This window comes from Schistocerca nitens, chromosome 6 (genome assembly GCF_023898315.1).
Source record: "Schistocerca nitens isolate TAMUIC-IGC-003100 chromosome 6, iqSchNite1.1, whole genome shotgun sequence".
Lineage (NCBI taxonomy): Eukaryota > Metazoa > Arthropoda > Insecta > Orthoptera > Acrididae > Schistocerca > Schistocerca nitens.
This window is the reverse complement of record NC_064619.1, coordinates 597,818,305-597,836,322: the sequence shown is the minus strand read 5'-3', so window position 1 is coordinate 597,836,322 and position 18,018 is coordinate 597,818,305. Positions and strand designations below refer to the sequence as shown.

At 43.4% G+C, this 18,018-nt stretch overlaps 1 protein-coding gene across 2 annotated transcripts in view; it reads right to left on the bottom strand.

Moving 5' to 3' along the window:
- The window catches only part of LOC126262904 (monocarboxylate transporter 1-like), a 116,666-nt gene that overhangs the window by 80,413 nt on the left and 18,235 nt on the right, over positions 1-18,018 (bottom strand). For both annotated transcript variants that reach the window (XM_049959808.1, XM_049959807.1), the window contains one exon: positions 2,029-2,123. In XM_049959808.1, coding sequence (XP_049815765.1) covers positions 2,029-2,115 — 87 coding nt within the window. In that variant the 5' untranslated portion in view covers positions 2,116-2,123. The remainder of the gene's footprint in view (positions 1-2,028; positions 2,124-18,018) is intronic.

Genomic DNA, 18,018 nt, shown 5'->3' with positions numbered 1-18,018 from the left:
GACTCCCTCTACATTTACACATATACTCCGCTAGCCACCAAGCGGTGTGTGGCGGAGGGCGGTCTGAACGCCTCAGTACGAGCTCTTATTTCCCTTATCTTTCAATGGTGATCATTGGTGGTAATCGTATATGCTCTACATCCTCGGTGAAGATTGGATTTCGGAATTTAGTGAGCAGCCCCTTCTGTTTAGCGCGCCGTCTATCTGCCAAGTGTGTCCCACTTCAAACTTTCCATGAGATTTGTAACGCCCTCGCGAGGGCTAAATGTACCAGTCACGAATCTTGCCGCTCTTCTTTGAACCTTCTCAATCTCTTGAATCAGACACAACTGGTAAGGGTCCCACACAGACGAACAAAATACTCCAAGACTGGACGAACTAACGTATTTTAAGCTATTTCCTTTGTTGAAGGACTGCATCGCTTGAGGATTCTACCAATAAACCGCAATCTAGAGTTCGCCTTACTTGTGTAATCTGATCATTCCATTTGAGATCATTTCGCGTAGTCACACCCAGATACTTGACGGACGTTACCGCTTCCGAAGACTGGGCATTTATTTTGTACTCGTACATTAATGGGGATTTTCTACATCTACATCTACATCTACATTTATACTCCGCAAGCCACCCAATGGTGTGTGGCGGAGGGCACTTTACGTGTCACTGTCAGTACATCCCTTTCCTGTTCCACACGCGTATGGTTCGCGGCAAGAACGACTGCCGGAAAACCTCCGTGCGCGCTCGAATCTCTCTAATTTTACATTCGTGATCTCCTCGGGAGGTATAAGTAGCGGGAAGAAATATATTCGATACCTCATCCAGAAACGCACCCTCTCGAAACCGGCCGGCCGGTGTGGCCAGCGGTTCTAGGCGCTACAGTCTGGAACCGCGTGACCGCTACGGTCGCAGGTTCGAATCCTGTCTCGGGCATGGATGTGTGTGAAGTCCTTAGGTTAGTTAGGTTTAAGTAGTTCTAAGTTCTAGGGGACTGATGACCACAGATGTGATTTCGAAGGGGAGGGTCTGAATCACCCACCATGCATCCGGGACTTGGTTCCCTGAGATTTTCATCTCTTTGCTCGCATGAACCGCAGGCTATGACAGCATTTTCGTACAAACAGCTAGCTGCAGACCAGCATAGGGATTTGCTGGAAGGCATAGGCGACTGTCTGTTATGACGAGGGTACTGGAAAGTTAGTACTGTGTTACGATAAACGTCTAAAACTGAGCGGTGACTACACAGAGAATCAACTGGATGCTGTAGTTAAATGCTGCCAACATTTTTGCTTTTCCCTGTGGTTTCGATTTGGCGACCGATAGGAGCTTCAAGAAAAAAGATCTCCTGCACATTGTGATTATGACTAGTCTATACACAGCCCGTCTTTACACATACAGTCCTTGTTCGACGAACACGCAGGACCGTGCTGCGGAGTGAAAATTTCAATCTGGAAACATCCCCTAGGATGTGGCTAAGCCATGTGTCCACCACATCCTTTCTTCCAGGAGTGCTAGTTCTGCAAGTTCGCTGAAGAGCTTCTGTGAAGTTTGGAAGGTAGGAGACGAGATACTGGCGGAATTGGAGCTTTGAGGACGGGTCACGAGTCGTGATTGGGTAGATCAGCCGGCAGAGTTCTTGTCCGCTAAAGGCAAATGTCCAGAGTTCGAGTCTCGGTCCGACACACAGTTTTAATCTGCCAGGAAGTTTGATATTAAGCAGGTGGTCGTAATGCTTTGGCTCATCAGTGTATGCTGTACACAAGAGTCGGTTTCGGGTGACCGTTAATGTACCATGCCACCGTACTTTGGTGTGTCTGACGGGAAGAATGGCAGGCGAGATGGCCTGTCACTTGGGGATCTCATCTTGTGAAGTAGGACTCAGATTTCTTACTCCTTCGCTCTATGCCCTTTAAGATTCTCTGTCACAAATGCCATCCACAGGCCAAAATAGTTCCAGATTACAAGAGCCAATGCCGTATTTGTCACTAAAAAATATTGCTCAGTGGTACTGGACGCTGTATTTATACTTACATTACTGAGTGCTACTCCTAAGACGACCATCCAGCCCCATCCTCCATCTGGTGGAATAAGTTCATATTCTGCATCTCTTGGCGCCATCTTTGCGTCTGAAAAAGGAAAATAAGTTGCCACTTCTAGAACACAAGTGCTATGATTCTCATACAAAATACTCCCTATGATCGTAAAAAATGAACACAAATTAATGGAACTGAGTTGACAGAACATTTACGTGTACATGTATAGTGCGACAACCACTGTGCAGCACACGGGGTAGGTTACTTTGTACAAGCATTACCCACCGCATGCATGGAGCGAGGGAATAATTGCTGTATGTACGGTTCCTTAAGAGACAGAAAATCTCAATAACACTACGCGATGTATACTGATGAAGCTGTTATGTAGTTACACATTCTTTCACTAACGTTAATTCTCTATGTTTACCTGAGTTCGACGAATTCAGCATTCCCTTCATTCTGCTAAAGTATTTCCCACATGAACTCCACGATGCACAAAGCACATACATAACAAAAATTAAAATGTTCAGTAGACACAAAAAAAATTCATAAACCGTTTCAAACACAAAGTTTGAACAGGAAAAGTTTCTGGAGCTTTGCAATCATCTTCTGTGTTAGTAGTGAAAGGAAAACTGCTCCGACATGTGACATATAAGGAAACTGGTACATATGCCCTTCTCGCAAAGCATGAATTTTCCAGTCACGAGAAGTTTAGAAACTGTAATGAAATAAATTGCCAGAAAAACTTTTTTATCTATATTTCACACGACACAAAATTAATAAGTGAGCAAAACCGTCAACAATCTTCAGAAAGGGGTCAGGGATTTTCTCTGCCTCGTGATGACTGGGTGTTGTGTGATGTTCTTAGGTCAGTTAGGTTTAAGTAGTTCTAAGTTCTAGGGGACTGATGACCATAGATGTTAAGTCCCATAGTGCTCAGAGCCATTTGAACCAATCTTCAGAAAAACAGATGTAGAATGATTACAGACACCTTTCCTTATCATTCACCGTCCTCTTCTTCTGTTTACGAGCGGGTCGTTTGAAAAGTGTCTCCTAAAACTCGCTGCATCCTGGAGGAATGATTCGTGTTTTTCAGATTATTCACTTTTTTGTCGTTATTGGAGCCCTACCAGTGACGTATGCCCTCTCATGGAGTAGAGGGATATTAAGAGATTATGTGTGCTTGTATAGTCCATCAGTACACCCATAAGCAACAGTCCTCAATTTCATACCTGATTTATATTCAATGTGCTTCAACTTGGAAAATTAAAAGTAAGACACAAAGGAATTAACAGATGACATTGATTCATATCAGTGGAGCAAGTAGAAAAGTTGTGCCAAACTGGGATTTGATATTAGGCAGATGCTGTGACCACTACGCCATCCGGACACAGTGGTCCACACAACAGCATGGGCTGCCCTAGCACGCCTCCGGTCAGACCCAAATTCTCAACTTATACCACACACCACTGACCTAGTGCTTCTGCTCAGTAGCTTCATTACTTGCGGCACTGTGTATCTCCACTGAAGGGCTCATTAGCCGTCATCGTCTTAATTATAAATGTGCAGGTCATGTCCGAGATCATTAGAGAAGAAGCTTGAATTGGGCAATGATGGGGAAGGAATCGACTGCGTCCTTTGGAAGAATCCTCTCAGCGTTCATCGATTTAGGCAAACGTATATCAGGATGGCAAATTACTGAGACTTGATCCCTGCGTCTCTCTAAAAGGTGTCCACTGTCGTAACCACTGTGCTTCGCAGAGATACCTAAAAGACGACCAACATGAATTTCCAGAATTGTTATCGGAGATTATTTTTTACCAATCGGTCTTTGGATGTAGTGTGTCTTACAAAAAAAAACCCATAGGTTACAAAACAATAGAGGTGTCAAAGCACAACACGAAGGCGTTTCAGTGTCATTGGACCTTATCCTTGAGATCAAGAGAACAGAAATTAATTTCTGCGCACGACTCTTAACGTGGAATTTACAAGAAGCTTTCGATTTATCTACAGTCACAAAAATGTAAAAGGTTTTCCTCCACCGACTATCTGAACGTGTCTTATTAGTGAAACATCAATGCAGTCATGTGACACTATACCTTCTTCCCATATAGTTTACATTGCAATCCGTATTATTTGTGGCATCTGGAAATAGAAAAAGGATTTAAATTTGTGTATTTAACGGCAAATCATTGATCACTGTCAACAAAAGGCAGAAGGCATATGTCCACTTGCAAGTCCCAACTGTACATCTACATACATAGTCCGCAAGCCACTTTTTGGTGTACAGCGGAAGGTACCATTGATTCTTTTGTTTTCCGCCAGACGATGATAACCAGACCTCCCATTCAACACAATAGCTCCTCCGGCAGCCGTATAGCAGCCCTGGACATTGCTTCTCCCGCAAGCAGGAGGAGAGCGAAAGGCCACCACAGGTTGTCAAAGGCGCCAGTGATGTTCACCATGATGCCCACCACATACGTCTTCGGGTTTGAGCTGCAGAACTCTACCGCCAGGGCGATTGCGTCAGTCGCCGATCGCCCAGGCCTAAAGCCAAACTGCCTGTCAGTCATCCCATACAGCACCTTGTGTGCCCCCAGTCTGTCAGCCAATAGCCTCTGGCATATTTTCCCCAAAACGTCTAAAAATATATATAGGCCTACAGGACTCGGCTTCCATTCGGTCTTTGCCTTTCTTTATGATAACAACATTTACCTGATCCATTAAATTTCGGGCATGCAGCCGCGCAAATAAAATTTCTTCTACTGATATTTCGGCCGCGTATCGTCCGGCCATCTTCAGAGCGAGTCACAAGACTGACGACAAGGTGCCAAGCGCGGCCTTATATGCTCCACCGCGGCGGTACTGCGCATGCGGGCCACAGATGCTGGTCGGCGGCAGAGACATACGCTTACACATGCGCCGCCAGTGGCGAAGGCGTACGGACATTCGATGTGCTTATCGATGTTTGATCGGCGGCGGTGACACGATGACGACTTCTCTGCAATTTAATTACTCCAAGAGCCGGATTCCATGCTTTGTCCAAATTAAAACCATTATCTCTGTTTATTAAATTGTTGGCTAATCGAATTTCTATAGCTTCCTTGAATACAGATTCCCAAAAAGAAGAGGTGGATGTTAAAATCTTCACATCACTGTAATTCATGGAATGACCCGTATCAATACAATGTTCGGCCACAGCTGACTTGTCCGGTTGTAATAAGCGTGTGTATCGTCGGTGCTCCACACACCTCTCATGAACGGTGCGTGTTGTTTGACCTATGTATGACTGCTCACAATTTCCGCAAGGAATCTGGTACACACCCGCTTTACGAAGGAGTAAATCGTCCTTCACAGAGCCGAGTGAAGCCGCAATCTTCGTGGGGGGCCAGAAGATCACCTTAACACAGTGTTTCTCAAGAATACGGCCTATCTTTGAAGAAAGAGCACCCACATAGGGCAGAAACGCCCTAGATCTGAAGAAATTACTATCTTCTTCCCCATCACATACCTGCTTTTTAGGTTTCGCATCGAATGCTCTACGAATTTGTTGCTGAGAATATCCATTCGATTTAAAGATACTCTTGGGGTATGTTATCTCTCCTTGTAAATTGTCTTCATCGGATATACAGTGCGACCGATGCACTAAGGTCTTAAGGACACCCATGCTCTGAGAAGGGTGATGGCAGCTACTGGCATGAAGGTATAGATTTGTGTGCGTTGGTTTCGGATATACGGCATGTCCTAATGTGCCATCACTTTTACGGCGAACGACAACATCCAGAAAGGGGACGCAGCCGTCTTTTTCTATTTCCATAGTAAATTTAATGCTAGCATGGATGGAATTCAAATGCTCAAGAAATCGATGTAATTCATCCATAACATGTGGACGACACATTCGTGGTATGGCCCCATGGTATGGATGAATTACATCGATTTCTTGAGCATTTGAATTCCATCCATGCTAGCATTAAATTTACTATGGAAATAGAAAAAGACGGCTGCGTCCCCTTTCTGGATGTTGTCGTTCGCCGTAAAAGTGATGGCACATTAGGACATGCCGTATATCCGAAACCAACGCACACAAATCTATACCTTCATGCCAGTAGCTGCCATCACCCTTCTCAGAGCATGGGTGTCCTTAAGACCTTAGTGCATCGGTCGCACTGTATATCCGATGAAGACAATTTACAAGGAGAGCTAACATACCACAAGAGTATCTTTAAATCGAATGGATATTCTCCGCAACAAATTCGTAGAGCATTCGATGCGAAACCTAAAAAGCAGGTATGTGATGGGGAAGAAGATAGTAATTTCTTCAGATCTAGGGCGTTTCTGCCCTATGTGGGTGCTCTTTCTTCAAAGATAGGCCGTATTCTTGAGAAACACTGTGTTAAGGTGATCTTCTGGCCCCCCACGAAGATTGCGGCTTCACTCGGCTCTGTGAAGGACGATTTACTCCTTCGTAAAGCGGGTGTGTACCAGATTCCTTGCGGAAATTGTGAGCAGTCATACATAGGTCAAACAACACGCACCGTTCATGAGAGGTGTGTGGAGCACCGACGATACACACGCTTATTACAACCGGACAAGTCAGCTGTGGCCGAACATTGTATTGATACGGGTCATTCCATGAATTACAGTGATGTGAAGATTTTAACATCCACCTCTTCTTTTTGGGAATCTGTATTCAAGGAAGCTATAGAAATTCGATTAGCCAACAATTTAATAAACAGAGATAATGGTTTTAATTTGGACAAAGCATGGAATCCGGCTCTTGGAGTAATTAAATTGCAGAGAAGTCGTCATCGTGTCACCGCCGCCGATCAAACATCGATAAGCACATCGAATGTCCGTACGCCTTCGCCACAGGCGGCGCATGTGTAAGCGTATGTCTCTGCCGCCGACCAGCATCTGTGGCCCGCATGCGCAGTACCGCCGCGGTGGAGCATGTAAGGCCGCGCTTGGCACCTTGTCGTCAGTCTTGTGACTCGCTCTGAAGATGGCCGGACGATACGCGGCCGAAATATCAGTAGAAGAAATTTTATTTGCGCGGCTGCATGCCCGAAATTTAATGGATTATTCATTACGCCGCGACAAGTTGAAAATGCACAACATTTACCTGCTTCCAAACTTAAGAAACTTGCCAAGTCTCAGGCATTCCTTATACAGCTCAGTAACAGGGGCGATTAGCTGAGGGGGCGAGGAACTGCACGATCTTCGCTACAGCGCTTTCCCTCTTTTCATGGATTTTATATGAATCGCCATCTCCTCCACAGAGGATCAGTACATCACGGTGTTCTTTGTGTACTCAACAAGATTGCCCCTGCGGATGAGGCGCTGCACCTCTGTGTCCTCGAGCTCGTCGTCATTTGGCAGCAGGGTCCGAAGGAGGACCTCAGCAGTCTCCTGCCAGAGCTCTGTCACGCGGCCGCCGTCCGTGATAGTCGACAAAACCATGGGAGATCTTATCTTTTCCCTTACTAGCTTGTAAGGAACTCCCCAGGGCTCAGTGTCTAGCTGGTGCACCACCTACTTTTCCCAGCTCTTCATTCTCACTGCCTTTAGTTCCTTCAGGAACAATTCCTTGGCATCTCGGTACCTTTGTGGCGAGTACTGTTTTTCACGCCAGATGACATTTCGCTGGTAGTATCTCCTCGCCCTTCCTACAGCCTGATACACACGTCCAAGTTCGGCAGACCATGGGGATAGAGGGGCCGCCATGGCTCTCCTCCTGGTTGGTGCAGCAGCGTTCACCGCTCTAACTACTGATCCCACCGGCTACTCGACGTATAGGGCCTCGTTTACGTCACCCTGTGTCAATGGAGGAATTTCACACTCCCGAGCCAGACATTCCCAATGAGTTTTGTTGAAGTTAAATTGAAATTCCAAATATAATAATCATACAGCATAACCTACTGCCTAAGCTAGTTAGTGGGTCTTAAATTACTACATTAACAACCCGCCAGGGTAGCCGAGCGCGCTAAAGCGTTGCTTCCTGGACTCGGGTAGGCGGCCCCAGATCGAAACGATGGTCGGTGTGCCGGCCAGCCTGGATGTGGTTTTTAGGCGGTTTTCCACATTCCGCTAGGTGAATACCGGGCTGGTCCCCACGTTCCGCCTCAGTTAAACGCGTCGCAGACATTTGAAACACGTCCACACTATTTCACGATTTACACTGGACGCAGACAGTTGGGGTACACTGATTCCGTCCCGGGGGGTACACGGTGGCGGCAGGAAGGGCATCCGGCCATCCCTAACACTAACACTGCCAAACCCGTTGTAACCACGCCGACCCTGCGATCGCTGCGGGACTATGGCGTAAGTGAAAGAAAGAAGATAGGAAGAAAGTAATTACCACATTAACAATTGCAGCTGCATATTTTCTTAATGGCTAATACTATGGACAAGGTTAGTATTTGCTACTAATCTACACTACAAGTACACTGAGAAGCTATGACCTCTACAGCGTTATATGTGTGCCAGCAGATCTTATAAACATAGTGTTGGCATGACCACCGAGATAATTCCAGCGGGCGTGCTCCTGTCTCTGGGCTGACCCAATTACTTTATGTCGCTGCTGTCCCAAACATGTTTTTAAATTGCGTGTCTCCTTTTAATGATCCATGTGTTAAAACTGATTTTAAGTGTTTTATTCGTTTTAAACAGTTGTGCGCTAAACTGGAACAATTATTTTCAAGATTACTGAGGTGACACCTAAAATCTTATGTTGTTAACAGTTAAAATCGGAGAGGACCTTATGAATCTTTCGGCGAGCAATTTGCAGTTAGTTTCTGTTGCTGTTACCTTGTGGCTACGTAATTTTAAATATTACACTCTGCATGTTTGAGAATACGTACTCTGAGCTGAATGATGGGACTAAGCGATGTCTGGGCTAGGCTCATGCTGCTCACCTTACGTCAGCTATAATTTCCAAAAGATGTAAATTGTCACCCTAAAATACTACACACTGGGTTCAAATTTAAACGAGAGCAAAATCTCCAAGATTGGCGATCTTTTACAGAAGCTCGAAATTTAAAGCGGAAATGAATGCGTGATGCTTACAATAGACACATCGCAAATAGGTTTGCAACACCTCGGTTCCGAGAAATCCGGAACCTGTACAGAAAATAGGAATAGAGATCATCATAAACATCACTTCCACCCTTTTTATTGCTCATGGAATGCACACATTGCATGTTGTACCACCATACAGTGAGACCTTCATAGGTGGTGGTCCAGACTGCTTTACACACTGGCACCTCTAATACAGCCATTTTCAGCATGTCCTCTTGCATTGACAGAAGCCTGTATTCGTCGTGGCATACTATCCACAAGTTCATCAATGCACTGTTGGTCCAGATTGTCCAACTCCTCAACGGCGATTCGGTGTATATCCCTCACAGTGGTAGGTGGGTCACGTCGCCCATAAACAGCCATTTTCAGTCTATCCCAGGTACGTTCGATAGGGTTCATGTCTGGAGCACATTCTGGCTACTCTAGTCGAGCGATGTCGTTATCCTGAAAGAAGTCATTCACAAGATGTGCACGATGGGGGCGCGAACTGTCGTCCATTAAGACGGAGGCACCGCCAATATTCTGCCGATATGGTTGCACTATCGGTCGGAGGATGGTATACACGTATCGTACAGCCGTTACGGCGCCTTCCATGACCACCAGCGGTGTACGTAGCCCCACATAATGCCATCCCAAAACAGCAGGGAACCTCCACCTTGCTGCATTCGCTGGACAGTGTGTCCAAGGCGTTCAGCCAGGCCGGGCTGCCTCCAAACACGTCTCCGACGATTGTCTGGTTGAAGGCATATGCAACACTCATCGGTGAAGAGAACGCGATGCCAATCCTGAGCGGTCCATTCCACATGTTGTTGGGCCCATCTGTACCGTGCTGAATCGTGTCGTGGTTGCAGAGATGGACCTCGCCATGGACGTCGGGAGTGAAGTTGCGCATCATGCAGCCTATTGCGCACAGTTTGAGTCGTAACACCACATCGTGTGGCTGCACGAAAAGCATTATTCAACATTGTGGCGTTGCTGTCAGGGTTCCTCCGAGCTGTAATCTGCAGGTAGCGGTCATCCACTGCAGTAGAAGCCCTTGGGCGACCTGAGAGAGGCATGTCATCGACAGTTCCTGTCTCATCTCCATGTCCGAACAACACCGTATTTGGCTCACTCTGAGGCGCCTTAACACTCCACTTATTGAGAGCCCTTCCTCGCACAAAGTAACGCACAGCGGAAGCGATCAAACCGCTGTATTTTCGTCTAGGCACGGTTAAACTACAGACAACACGAACCGCGTACCTCCTTCCTGGTGAAATAACTGTAACTGATCGGCTGTCGGATCCCCTCCGTCTAATAGGCGCTGCTCATGCATGTTTGTTTACATCTTTGGGCGGGTTTTGTGACATCTCTGAGGAGTCAAAGGGACTGTGTCTGTGATACAATATCCACAGTCAACGTCTTCAGGAGTTCTGGGTACCGGGGTGATGAAACATTTTTTTAATGTGTGTAGTTTATACAACGAAACTTTGTCTCGAAACCTCGCAGAAAATACAAAGAGACTCTGGTCGCAAGTCAAGTATGCTAGCGGCAAGGCATAGTCATTGCATTCTCTGTGCGATAGCAATGGAAGTACTATCGACGACAGCGATGCGAAAGCACAGTTACTAAACAGAGCATTCGAAATTCCTTCAGCAAAGAAGACGAAGTAAATATTCCAAAATCAGAATCAAGAACAGCTTCCAACATGAGTAACTTATGATACCCTTGGAGTAATGAAACAACTTAAATCACTTGCTAAAATTACGTTTTCTGGTCCAGGCTGTATGCCAATTAGGTTCCTTTCAGAGTACGCTGAAGCAATAGCTCGATACTTAACAATCATATACAACCGTTCGCTCTACGAAAGATCCGTACCCAAAGACTGGAAAGTTGCACAGATCACACCAGTATTCACGAAAAGTAGTAGGAGTCATCCAACAAATTACCGGCCCATATCAATAACGACGATATTCAGCAGGATTTTGGAACATGTACTGTGTTAGAACATTACAAATTACCTCGATGAGAACAGTCTACTGACATACAGTCAATATGAATTTAGAAAACATCATTCTTGTGAAACACTACTGGCTCTTTACACACACGATGTGTTGAGTGCTATTGACAAGGGGTTTCCAATTGATTCCGTATTTCTAGAAATCGAAAATGCATTAGACACTGTACTACACAAGCGGCTTGTAGTGAAATGACGTGCTTATTGAATATCGTCTCAGTTGTGTGACTGGATTCGAGATTTCCTGTCCAAGAGGTCACAGTTCGTAGCAATTGACGGAAAGTCATCGAGTGAAACAGAAATGATTTCTAGCGTTCTCCAAGGTAGAGTTAAAGGCCGACTGCTATTCCTTATTGATATAAACGATTTATGGGACAATCTGAGCAGCCGTCTTACATTATTTTTAGATGATGCTGTCGTTTATCCTCTAGTAAACTCATTAGGAGATCAAAACAAATTGCAAAACGATTTAGAAAAGATATATGAATCGTGCGAAAATTGGCAATCGACCCCAAATAATGAAAAGTGTGAGATCGTCTACATGAGTACTAAAAGGAATCCATTAAACTTTGGTTACACGATAAATCAGTATAATCTAAAAGTCGTAAATTGAACTAAATACCTAGGAATTACAATGTTGTGGGGAAGGCAAACCAAAGACAGCATTTTATTCGCAGGACGCTTAGAAAATGTAACAGATCTACTACAGAGACTGCCTACACAAAGCTTACGCTTCATCTTTTGGAGTACTGCTTTACGGTCTGTGATCATTACTAGAGAGGATTAACGAAGTACATTAAGAAAGTTCAAAGAAGAGCAGCGTCATTTGTCTCATCGCGAAATAGGGGAGAGAGTGAAACAGACATGATACAGAATTTGGGATGGACACCATTAAAACAAAACCGTTTTTTGTTGCGACGGAATCTTCTCACGAAATTTCAATCACCAGCTTTCTCCTCCGAATGCGAAAATATTTTGTTGAACCTGGCCGACATAGGAAGGAACGATCATCATAATAAAATAAGGAAATCAGAGCTCGCATGGGAAGATATAGACGTCTGTGTTTTCCGTGCGCTGTTCGAAAGTCGAATAATAGGGAATTATTGTGAAGGTGGTTCGATGAACCCTCTGCCAGGCACTTAGTGTGATTTGCAGAGTATCCATATAGATGCAAATAACACTTCCCACAAAAAAAGCTATGCCAGGATTAACAAACACGGTGATTACAGTAAATAATGTCCTCACGCACTGTCCATAACAGAACTGCAGGCAAATTGCTTACCTCTCGTCTCGTAAAGATGTAACTATCGTCCCACTTGGTTTCTCTCCGCTGGCCGCATGCTCTGACGCGCATGCAGTAAATGGATTTCTACTTACTGAAGCAAAAAATCAAGGAAAAGATTCTGAGACACCGTCTATCAATACTCATGACAAATTTTCCGGGTCATAATCATTCCTAGAGCACCGCAAGCGGCACTGTACAGATCTCCACACTATCTTAGAATCAAAATGAGATCGCACAAATATGTTTTCCGAGGCAACTTTAACAATTAATTCCGTCTTTAGGCGGAGTTGCACTTCACGCACTAGTTCACGCGTCGCCTCCTCGAAAACCGGTCGTAGATACCTTGGATCAACACATCACACAAGTACTTCATCAGACACAATTTTTCAGCAAACCACGGCGCATTTGTCATTGCTCCATCCTTTTCATCAATAAGCACTTACGGTAACTGAGATTAGTAATTGGCGTTTCCTGATGAACTGAGTGATATTTAAATTATTATTAACAAGTTCTCAGTGCAAGTAGCGTTATCGGAACGGCTGTAGCTGTATATTAGTATTCGCTACTCGGGGCCCAGCGTTGTATGTGGGTTCCCACCCACTACCTCTGCTCCAGTGCGATACGGCTTTTCCCAGCCCGATCGTTCCCACGCTCTGTGACCATTTGGCGCGTTGTTCTGTGAGTCTGCCTTGTGATCCTCTGTGCTCGCTAGCTTCCCGTAACAAAATTTTCCTATAATGTGCATTAAAAATATAACAACAAAAATGTAATAAACGTGAAAGGTATGTTGCATAATTGCCACAATCTAATGTCAGTGCCTGATTATTAACCAAATGCATTTGTTTTCATATCTTTGAATTGTGATTTAACACTGGTAATTAACTCAACTATAGAAAAAAGGAAAATTTTGTGATACTTGTAAATTCTGTTAATTTCAACTCTCACGCTATTTATCTGTAATACTTTTGAAAGGTTCATTAGTAACTTCATCATCGCTCTTTAATTATCTTCGCATAATTCTGTTATCCTTTTTTGTCAATACTGCAAAAACCCTCCGTTAGTCGCGCGAAAATTCGTGACATTGTCACTCTCGCGGATGACAGGTGTCATCCACAAAGCACGTGGTCTATTTGTATACTTTGAATGGCCTTTATGTCTGATTTTATGATTTTTAAAAATTAAATCTAAGTATAATACATTTAATATTCCTACACAGTATAAAATATTCTTTGAAACAGTTTGAAGAATAATTTAATAAGGCTACATTTCAAAATAACAAATTTACATCTGTTTCCCATGTAAGCACTGAGGTGTGTGTAACAATGCAACTACTTACCAAAAGAACATGAAAACGTCTATTTCAAAACAACGACCTAACTAATAAGCATCCGCAAACAGTAATTTAGTGACAAAGTTCAAACAAAATTGAAATAGAGAACACATTATTAGACAACACAGTTTACACATATGTCTTTCAGATGATCTACACATGTCCAGTTGTTGCATGTAATGCACCATCTACAAGTTGTTTTATTTCGTCCTCTTCCACATATGTAACACCTTCCACGTGATCCAGTTGATTTTTCTGGCTGTTCCACAATTTCTTGAGTGCCTAACAGTACGTCGCATGGAAGGCTTTCAATAAGGGAACATTGCTCTATTTGAGGCTTTATTAGTTTCCAGCTGATTTTTTCTATTAAATCAATTTTTTTACAACCTGATGTGAAGCCATGCAGTGGTATTTATGTATGCATAAAGCGTTTTTGCATGTAATGTTCCAAATATTGTAAGACATTACCAAAGGCCACCCTCTTGTATTACGTGAAACATTGTTCTTCTCACAAAGCCGATCTAAAAGAACTACCCCCACTTTTGACATGTTACAGAAAGTAATAATTTCAGGTTTATTTTGATCCCCTGTTGAACGATCTTTAGCGTCATCGAAATGCTTGCTTGACACCATCAACTCTGTTCTATTTTTCTTTGGACAGTATGAGACCAATGTACAATCCTATTGAAATCCAAAGATAGATGATTTTGGCTCCCTTTCTCTTTTTGGTAGAAATTCTTTCGGCACTTCTATCTTGTTTTTTCGTACCGTTCCAACGTATGCCTGAAGTTTCTTGACTGGCAAACCAGTTGTCACCAGTAATATTTCTGCTTGTACCTTGTATTGGTTCGACCATTCGAAGAACAATATCTTCGGCTGAATTACTGGCATTATATGGTCCCTCTACTTGCTTACCAACGTACGGTTCTAAATTCAAAGTGTACGCTGTTTATACATCAACCAAAGGAAACACTTTTAACCCATACGTTGCAGGTTTGTTAGCAATATATTGCCTGAATGGGCAGTTTCCTCTAAATGCCTAAAGCTATCCGGCGACAGTAATATATTCACTAGGTGAAAAATACTTTTGGTAATTGTTCTTGAATAGTTGAAGTACCTCTTTGATACCAGCCAACTTGTCAATCTCTCTGCGAACACTTCTGTCACGGATTTTGTCAAACCTCAGACATCTCAACAGAAACCTGAAGCGGTTTTCACTCATTCATAAATAACACGATTCAAGTCCGTTTCCCTTTGAGTTATCCCACAATTTCGATGTACTCTTCCTAGATCATCTCAAAGATCCACACAGATATAATAAACCAATGAAAGCTCTGATCTCTATCGTATCTGTTTCTTTAGCATCCCTTTCCCTAGAAAAGTTACCACGAACTTCATTCATGTATATATTAGTGCATGTTGTGATAATGCGTATTATGTTTTCATCCCAGAACAAATTCAGAATTTCTATATCTGTCTCTTTTTATAAGATCTCGATTTTTTCGTGCAGACAAATGCGTAATAATATTACAAAATCTGCTTCTAACATTGATGGGATATTTATTTTTCCTCCATTTAGTTATTCCATCTTTCCCTAAAACGTGCATCCTCTTGAGCTACTTCTTCCTGTGACTCATATTCATCATTTTCTGACACTTCTTGTACTGTTCCTGAATCATGACCGCTTTCATGAACACAGTTCTCATCTCTGTGTCAGCGCTATCACTTAGTGCACCTTTATCACTCAGCTCATTGAACCATTCCTGCCATACATTAGGATCTCTACTAAACACTGTCAGAATTTTTTTTGCCTTTGACGTGTCTTCTACAATCTAAAAATAAAGAGAGTACTAAGCAACACGGAAGGTAACTGCCAGCAGTTTCAATAGGCCTAAATTTACGCACATGAAATATCGATTGAGTGTAGGAAGGCAATAGGCTTACTTTGTTTGAGATGGTGGCAGCGGAGATTGCACGGATGACCAGTGTCCTCCAGACTGTAATAATGTTTCAGAAACAATGTATCTTTCGTAACTGAATGCCAATAATGACTGGAGCTAACAGCCGGAGAGTTAAAGATGGGTGCTGAAAATGGCGCAAACTCAGTCCAGCCCTGTCAGACAAAATGGAGCGGGAAAGTCATGTGGATGACGAGTGTCATACGTGCGAGCAACGGAGGGATAGCAGCTGAAGCGAATAAACGTAAAAGAAATCTGTCTTCATTCTGAATATCTTGACTACAGCTCCTTGCCATTCCCAAAGGTATGCTACCTGTCATTTTAGTGCTACTGCTTTCTGTCTGTAAGATCGGAATTGAAATTTTGTATAGCACTGTACGTCTCAGCTTGATTCAGTAACTACCTTTCTCCACGAGAATTAGTAAAAAAGTTGAAAAGAAGTCCCTACACAAAGTTAACTTGATTTTGCAAGAACCCCCACTTGCACTAAACCTCCAGAAATGTCTCAGTTCAGCTAGTGAGTGCGTAAAGGATGGTACAAGAGGCATACACTATGACTGGCCGAGCTTTTCCAGCCGAGTTTTGCGGAGGTTAAGACAATCCGTTCTTACACTATCTTAATGAGCAGCCGTGTAAGATTCTTTCTGTGTTTTCTACGTTATGTCCCTCGCAGAATCTCGGTTCTCTGCAAACTGCAGTTCTACTTTCTGTGTAGCTTTATTATCCGGAATAACGTTCGAAAGTGATGCAATTATGATGTATTGATTAACTAAACATCATACACTGACAAATTTCGTCACTATTAATAATGAGTAACTGAAAACTAACAATTTTCTGAGAGTATGGCTTTTTAGAGCTAGATCGGAAGGCATCGTGTCGGCGACTGGCAGCGATGGCGTGCAGCTTACACTCGTGTAATTTCGCACCCGATCGTTCATTCTCGTTAACGTCAACAATATTGATTTATTGTTCTAACATTGTTGCAAGAAAATAGTTATCACCAGTAGCTTCGTCTAATATTTGTATTGAAAAAAGTGACTTTTATTAGCAAATATTTATTATGCACGATTAATTGCTTCGCACCAGAATAACTGTGCTTTTCCCGCGTACCTCGCTGCTGACGTAACGGGAGTTCTCATGTCCAGCCACAGCCTCACACAACTGTCCACTGGCAATGCCTTCTGGTCCCACAGCTCCTTCACCCAGCGTTGGAGGCGAAATGTTAGTCCCGACTGCGTGCATTCTGCAGTACCGCTTTATTAATTGAATGCTACACGATATCTGCAAAAGCGATACGAAATTGTGAAGATGGAAAATACGGAAATAAAATGTGACTTCAACTGAAGGGACAACTTACAATGACTTTCTTAAAGTCTGGGCTAAGCGCAAAGTGAAACCTAGAGAAATTATAGAATGATCTGGCACAGCTGTAGAGGAACGTAACTGAAGTTTCATCTTTCAAAAATTCGAAGAATATTACAATGCCTTTAAATATTCATCCAAACCAAATTTCAGAATATCAATACTCTTGCACGAAATACAGGGTGATTCAAAAAGAATACCACAACTTTAAAAATGTGTATTTAATGAAAGAAACATAATATAACCTTCTGTTATACATCATTACAAAGAGTATTTAAAAAGGTTTTTTTTTCACTCAAAAACAAGTTCAGAGATGTTCAATATGGCCCCCTCCAGACACACGAGCAATATCAACCCGATACTCCAACTCGTTCCACACTCTCTGTAGCATATCAGGCGTAACAGTTTGGATAGCTGCTGTTATTTCTCGTTTCAAATCATCAATGGTGGCTGGGAGAGGTGGCCGAAACACCATATCCTTAACATACCCCCATAAGAAAAAATCGCAGGGGGTAAGATCAGGGCTTCTTGGAGGCCAGTGATGAAGTGCTCTGTCACGGGCTGCCTGGCGGCCGATCCATCGCCTCGGGTTGTTGACGTTCAGGTTTCATAACTAACCTTTTCCGTAGGACTCTCCATACAGTTGATTGTGGAATTTGCAGCTCTCTGCTAGCTCTGCGAGTCGATTTTCCTGGGCTGCGAACAAATGCTTGCTGGATGCGTGCTACATTTTCATCACTCGTTCTCGGCCGTCCAGAACTTTTCCCTTTGCACAAACGCCCATTTTCTCTGTAAACTGTTTATACCAACGTTTAATACACCACCTATCAGGAGGTTTAACACCATACTTCGTTCGAAATGCACGCTGAACAACTGTCGTCGATTCACTTCTGCCGTACTCAATAACACAAAAAGCTTTCTGTTGAGCGGTCGCCATCTTAGCATCAACTGACGCTGACGCCTAGTCAACAGCGATTCAA